Source organism: Odontesthes bonariensis, chromosome 6, assembly GCF_027942865.1.
Source record: "Odontesthes bonariensis isolate fOdoBon6 chromosome 6, fOdoBon6.hap1, whole genome shotgun sequence".
Taxonomy (NCBI): Eukaryota; Metazoa; Chordata; class Actinopteri; order Atheriniformes; family Atherinopsidae; genus Odontesthes; species Odontesthes bonariensis.
In genome coordinates this window covers 39,596,413-39,603,984 of record NC_134511.1, presented here as the reverse complement: position 1 = coordinate 39,603,984, position 7,572 = coordinate 39,596,413, and the positions used below count along the sequence as shown (strand labels likewise).

The 7,572-nt window shown below is 40.5% G+C and overlaps 1 protein-coding gene across 10 annotated transcripts in view; it reads right to left on the bottom strand.

The window, feature by feature from the left end:
• Window positions 1-551: 551 nt before the first annotated feature.
• mef2cb (myocyte enhancer factor 2cb) overlaps window positions 552-7,572 on the bottom strand; it is a 70,922-nt gene continuing 63,901 nt past the window's right edge. For all 10 annotated transcript variants that reach the window (XM_075468765.1, XM_075468764.1, XM_075468768.1 and 7 more), the window contains 4 exons: window positions 7,365-7,537; window positions 5,322-5,451; window positions 4,814-4,949; window positions 552-4,407 (listed from right to left, as the gene is read on the bottom strand). In XM_075468765.1, the coding sequence (XP_075324880.1) occupies window positions 4,059-4,407; window positions 4,814-4,949; window positions 5,322-5,451; window positions 7,365-7,537 (788 nt within the window). In that variant the 3' untranslated portion in view covers window positions 552-4,058. The remainder of the gene's footprint in view (window positions 4,408-4,813; window positions 4,950-5,321; window positions 5,452-7,364; window positions 7,538-7,572) is intronic.

The following is a 7,572-nucleotide window of genomic DNA, read 5'->3' as shown; positions in this document are numbered from 1 at the left end:
CTTTTCTTTCTCACTTTTGTTCACCTGTTCAGGAACGAACGAGTTGCTCCAGGATCAAAGCCCAGCTCATCCATGAGTGTTTGTGTGCGTGTCAGGTGATCAATAAATGAACTGATCAATCTATTATTCATGTTTGCACGATTTCTTGGAGCAGATCACTGTATTTTGGTTTTGAGCCTATATGTCTACACTGTGGATTTTAGCTCTATAAGCACGCATGTATAACTGAGAGAAAAAAAACATGCCACTGTATATCAAAGTGAGATAAAAACCGGTTTAAATTCCTTTAAATAAATGCCTTTAGAATCTTTGTTGAAATGTCTGATTTCTTTGATAATATATAAATGTAAAGGAACAAATGTGAGTCATATTTCAGTGTTGTGTAGTATTCACTGTCTTTAGGAGAAGTTGCTGTAGCAACGTGCACTGACATCCATTCACACAAGATTTCCATTTGTTTCCCCCCTTCATGTTCTATAAAGTGATCTCTGTTTTGGGGTGCATGTAGAAACAAGTCAAACACAATGAAATCACACTGAGTCACATCGGGATAACTAAGAAAGCCAGTAACTTTACTGAAATCTCTGCAAAATACAAATAGCCTTTCCCTCCAGCAGAGGAGACTTTTATTCCATCTCCATATGTTTTCACTGCATACAGCTGAATCAAGTCCCTTGAGTTACAGAGATGTGATTTCAATCAATTCCATCTTAGTCTCAAGTGGCGACAAAGGCCAGCTTATGCCGCTGAAAGCCGGTCTTGCATTCCAGAAAACATTAGCTTCAAACTTTGCCCGTTCTCAGGTTTATACAAGCTACATTGATACTACAGACTGACTTTTGAAGTATTTTAACATATTACTTTTTTTTTCCTTTTTAATACCTTTTCAGATTTTGAACACAACTTAAATAAACCACAAACACAGTGGAGCAACAGAGAATCCTGCGTGAATATCAGGACCATAAGCAATTGTATGTAATTACACATGGCTGTACAGGTGTGGTCTCCCCTTTGCACTGCAGGTGGCTTATCAAAACATCAGCTGAGGTACTGTTTGGGCTCATTTTGAGGTACCAACACTTAGTCTATTATAGTAATGAATAAGAACAACTGATCATCAGGTGATGAAAAGTAATGGCTTCAAATTTAACAAACACAAAAAAAAAAATCCCCCAAAACACAAAATCATAGAAGCTTTCTCCACGTCTTTGGTTAAAATCATTGTTGAAATCATAGCACTCTAACTGTTAGGAAATGTTGGCATTAATGGGCTTCAATCAGAAACCAGAAAAAGAAAAGTGTAAATGCGGTTTGAAGCAGTGGATACTGAGCATTCGTTTCACATGAGAGGCCTGAGAGACTCTCCTCATTCAGAGAGAGCAAAAGAAAAAAAACAAACAAAAAAAACCCCAAACAGCGTGCGAATAAAATCATTTTTGGGATGTAACCTTTTGAATGCAATGCAAGGGAGACAAATGAGCGCCAACACGGGCGAAGCATTGCGCTTGGTGTTTAACTGAGCTTTAACCTCATTTGACTGACTGCAATTGAAATGTGAAAACGATTGTACATTTGAGCAAATTCTTTTATTATCTTGTTTCAATGCTTGCAAAAACCATAAATGAATGTGAAAATAAATGTCGAATTTACAACACAGAAATGCCACTGGCTTTGGTTTCTCCACACTTGCTGCCTGAAACACCATGTTCATTTTTTTTTCTCAACCTTTTTGCACTGAAGTTTAAAAAATAAAGAGAGAACACCATTACAGAGGCTCTGCCCCGTTTGACTACACAGACTGTATACAGTAACAACATCGTGAACCTGCATGAAATATGCACACAGAAATATCATAACACTTAAGTGACAGCAGATACGGGAGTGGGAGGCAGAGAGATACCAGTTTGTGGCTAGTTTCATTGTTTAAAAAAAGAGAAAATCAAAAGAACTATTAATCTAAAACAAACAGTTGTGCTTCTCCCACACCGCATGATCAGTTCGTCCTTTTGTATCTTTCAGCTGAACTGTAGGCGATGTGCTGTGGAACCCTGTTTTGAAGACTGGAACATGAGGAGGGACTGCCTGACAGGGAATTGAATTAGGCCTGCAAATAATCAGTGGTAATTTATCACGATGCACTTGCCAAATTGCATTACAGAAATTTGATTCAAAAGAAAACGGTACGGTTTTGCGTGAGCTTGTGCAGTATCACAGACGCAACCTAAGATTGGACGAGACTCGAGGTGGAACAAGAAAGCTGATAATGTCAAAAAATATGCCTTGTGGGATTAAATGGATTCAATTTGACCATTAAAATTTAAAATGAAAGATCTCATGCATTAAAATGCATCTAAGCTCTAAGGGTCAGTCATATTTCCCCATCAGTGAGACAACCGTGTACATCACTATGTATTCGAGTGTCATCCCCAGTTCCAGTCTCGTGACACTTTCCACCAGCAGGTTCATTTTTCAGCATTGGCGCCCATCTCTTCTATGTCACACAAATCCTGGCAATGCTTCCAAGCTGGTTTTTCAAGGTTAGTCTAAATACACCCTCGAACAGCACTGTTCAGAGTTCAAATGAAACAAACCAGACAATATGTGCAACTGCACATAGAAACTCCACTAAGAAACCAACAAAAATCATTATTATATATATTTATATATTAGAAAGCTATACACAAGCATGTTAATTTCACAGATTTTTTTTTTTAAAGATTCTTAATATTACCATTATTATATATAATTAGAAATACACGTTTAAAAACAAACCTCTACAAAGTTAAAACAGTTCAGCAAAGCATTGGATTTCAGTCTGTTTTTCATGGCTTGGGGCTTTGAAGCCCTGTCATTTCCCATTCTGGGTGAACTATCCATCTCTTATTAGCAAAGCTATCAAAAAACACATTCCGGCTTATAGAAACTACAAAAAGCCACAAAAATGCTTTGCATTGTATTCCTTTCATATGAAAATATAAGCAAGTGTATCGTACAATTGTTTTTTATTTTTTCCTTTTTTTTTTGTTTATCAATACTGAGTAGTTAATACTAGATCCAGAGTTTTCTTGATTACGCCAACGCAGCTCCTAAATCAGAGGGCGGTCCTCACTCCGTTCCTTCATGGGAGCACTAAACTCATCAAAGGTGCCACACACACGTAGCATTGGGTTCACCTGTTTACCTGTACAATCCTTCAAATGTTGCATAATAGCTTTTCATTTAGTGAGTGAATAAATCTTGAAATGTCTGGCAACTTTCGACCCTTCCCCCTCAGACCCACTATTTACATAAATACGTTGAACCTGCAACATGACATCATCTAATGTTAACACATATTCTTGCAAGGGAGAACTGCAAAGAAGGTATATAGCATTGAAACTGATACTGTACACACATACTGTTTGTCCAACTCAAGTGCTAAGGTGTTTTCCACTGGACACACTCACTCTCATGTAAATGTTGTTTTTTTTTTTCTTTTCTTTCCATTTTTTTTTTTTTTTTATCTATTTTTTTGTCTAGTCACTGTTATATCGCTGAGGCAAGGTGTAAGTACGTTTTATGAGACGGAGTACCTGACTTTGTTTTTTTTTTTTTCTTTTTGATTGGCTGATATGCATATATGTACACATACACACGTGTAAAGATATATGCATACGTGATTCTTTTTGTCAACACACAATACAATTTATGCATAGTTCCCCAACAAAAATACCCCCAAAACCATCCCAACAGACACCCACCCTCCCCAAAGCCCATTACAACACCCCACTGGTTTATATAATGTCAATATGTATAGCACACACACACACTCAGCAAAAAAAGAAAAATGAAAATAAAACGAATTACAACAAACAGATTTTTGAAAGGGGTTGTCCTTTTTTTTCCTTCAGCATTAAAGAGATAAAAGGAGAGAGGCCATGGGGCTGGGCGGTCGGTGAGTGACTCGTGATATCAAGTGAGAGGAAGAGGAGGAGAGAGCTGACTTGGGGGCATTGTAATGCTGCATTAACGGGGGCTCCGGGCAACATGGGGCACTGCCGGGGGAGAAGGCAGAGCTATCATGTTGCCCATCCTTCTGAAAGGCGCACCCGTTTGATGGAGGGGCTCTCACGCTCGTCCAGGGTGGGCCGGGCCAGTCCCAGGGGTGAGTGGAACTCGTTCCTGTGCTCATCACGGTCGCTGCCCTCGTGGGAGCTGCTACAACTGCTCAGGCTATCAACAGGGGAGCGTCCCGAGTCCTGGCGGGACGTGGGGTTCTGGGGAGGTGGCACCCCACCACCGTAGCCCCCCGGTGTGCTGCTGGTGCGATCTCTAGGAGGAGAAACAGGTTCGGACTTGATGTGGAGGCTTTGAGCAGAGGGCAGGGAGAGATTTGAACCCTGACATAAGTGAGAGCTAGAGCAATTTCTGTTGGAAGGAAAGGAAACGCAAGGGGTTACAGAGTTACAGAGCAAGAGACAAAGTGAATTTTAAAGTCGGTCTATCGCACTCATGCAAGCACGCACACACACACACACACACACACACACACACACACACACATAGCCTAGAAATCTAGACGCCCCTAGTGGTCGCAAATGGAATTTGCTCCCTGTACAGCTTTTTGCTGTACGGGTCTGGCTTGCTAGGCTAACACACACACACACACACGTGAAACAGCAAAGTGTCATTTCTGTTGGACCTTGCGAGTGAAGATTGAAAACAGTGAAGGAATCTTAGATCTCTTAGTGTGACATTCCAAACAATGATTTATGTTAATAATCCATGTGTTATCATGCATTTCCCAACAACATGTCAAAGTAAGTTCACTCACCCTAGCTGTCCGAGGGCTGAGTGCTGCATGTTCTGAAGGTGTTGCTGTTGCCACCCACTCATTGAACCGAGATGTAGGGAGCTGCCACTGTTGAAGCCAGACAGTGAAGACAGGTCTGCGCTGTTCAGGGAATACTCTGTGTACAAAGATACAGGGAAAATTAAGAAGATGTAGATCATAAAAGTTCAAAGTTGAAAAAAGAACGACATCCAAAATGTTCTGTCATTTGCTGGGATAATAGCACCCCCTGCTGTTCAGTGGTTGTAAATACTGAACATTTGGAAGGATTTTACAATGCAAATGCAAGCACCTGCAATTAGATAACAGAACATTTTGACAGCTGAACAAAATCTGGGGAAAAAAAAGAGTAATTTGATGATAATATACGGTTACTAAAGTGATGTTACATTAGCTTGAAAATATACAAAGTAATTACTAAAAATGTGTCTGTTAAAAATATTAATAATAATAGAGAATGAGCACAAAGTACAAAGACTGTGGTACATACCGGTACCATATGAAGTAGAGATGGCAGACGGGTAACCGCCCATGCCTTGTCCTGGTAGAGTGGGAGTTGCTACTGATACCACAGGGGTGGCCAATGACTGAGCAGACTGAGAGTTGTTTATTCTCTGGTTCTGTGATAAGAGAAGAAGACACAGAGAGGCCTGAGAAAATGATATCAACTCCCAGTCTAAACAAACAAAGAAAGATCAAGAAAGTTATTTTTTTCTAATATAATTTTGTTTTCTGTCAATTTTTTTCTCTCAATCAACAGATGCTGAGAGAATGAATGTGATGCCAACTTCTGGGGAAATTAATCACTTGACATGAGGCACGGCTGAACCCTGCCAACCCTATCATTTACCACCCTTTTTCTGAGGACCCACTGTCGCTATAGTAACACCATTGGTTTCCACGACAACGCATGGTAGCAAAGGCAAGAGGAAAGGACTTTATCGAGGCAGAGGGCAGGGTCTGTCAGAAAACAATGAAGGTCTGATGTAAAATGAAAGAGTACACTTTGTTTGTTGTTTATTTGAACATTAAATCAATAAAAACTATGTCCTGTATGTTTTCGATATAGCATTCTACATGCTGGTTTAAAGATATAAGGGAGAAATTCGGGAAGAGATAGAAAAAAAGGGCTGTGGCAATAAAGAGGCCAGGTTGCTTTAACTCTAACACACCACTGGATGGCACTATTTACCCTCAAAAAATGTTACATATGGCAACAAGCGCAATCAGCAGAGTCAGCGCCAATAAAAGGTGAAAGTTACTCGGTGTAATTATCTAAGTCGAAAGGAAAGACAATTGATTCAAGTTTAGGGATTAGACTCAGGTAGCTGCAACACTTCCAGTTATATAGGGCGCATTGCGCTCTGGAGAACCATCTTCTAATCAAGTTTATAATTAGAAAAAACTGAAAGTTTCTGACTTTTTAGCTTCTTTCAAGGTTGTATTGGTTTCTAAATCTTAGTGGCAATCTGACTTACCAATAGCAGATCAACATCCTCAGACTGATGGCATTAAAAGGGGAGGGTAATAAATTCAAATTAGTGAGTATGAGTGAGCATATTAAGGGAGTGCTTAGGTGTGGATCTAAAGATGGAACTACTGTAGAACTGAGCCAGTAGAACCAAAATTAAAGGCGGGGTAGGGGATCTTTTTCTGGAACATTTTTTTACATATTGCTTGAAATACTCTTCACACCCCCATTGCAACCAATTAATTAAAAGTTTTGACACAAATATGAAAAGTTTTAGTGGCCTCTAGAACGTACAATCTAGGAAAAACAGTATCCAATCATTGTGAACGGTCCGTTCACAATGATTGGATTCTGATGCCGTCTATCAAACTGCAATCTGCTCCTCCCTCCCCCTCCCCCTCCCCCTCCTTCCCCCTGTGCGCGTACCCTGCTCCGTGAACGAATTACACGTCCAGAAGCTTGGCAGGAAGCTAAACTAGAGCCAGCTTGGCTAGCACCTAGCATTATTAAACGTATAGTTAGCATAAACTAAATACTAAATACGGCAACGATCGATGCTTGCTGTCAGAACAGCGCTCGTGCACCTTCGTGCTCGTGCGCGTTCATGTACTCTAGAGGCGTGCCTTCGGGGGGAAAGTGAAGAAAAGGGTTGGGACTTTTCACCGGTGTATTTTCAAAATGCAGCTTCGCTGGACTCAAAATCCAGGATCTCCTACCCTACCTTTAATGCTAAAAGAGGATGAAAAACTAAAAACTATTGTAACTATACTAACTTAATACACTATATTGTTAGGAGATGAGGAAGAAATACCAGTGCCTGTAGTATACGGAGCAACATACACACAGAGAGACACATCAGCCTTGGGCCAAGAGTAAATGAGGGAATCTTAAAGAAACGTGTCCGAAGCTTATCACAAAGAAATCTTTACCACCCCAAGTCTGATATGAAGGGATAAAAGCAGCAGGGAGGAAATGGGAGGTCAAAGGATATACAGTGGGGAAGGTTGATGAAGAAAATAAAATTCATAATGAAATTGAATAAAGGATGGAAAGATAACTCACAATGGAGGGCATGTTGTTCTTGGCGCCTGGGGGGATGAGCACACGTAGGTCAGGTTTGCGGTTGTTCATGCCTAAGTTCATGGGTGGTGGAGACTTAGTCTGCATGTTCTTGTTCATTCCACCCGGAGACACCAGCAGCCCAGGTGAGTTGCGGTGGTTCCCATAGCCATTTCCTGGCAGGACAAAAAAATTGCAGAGAAACATTAAC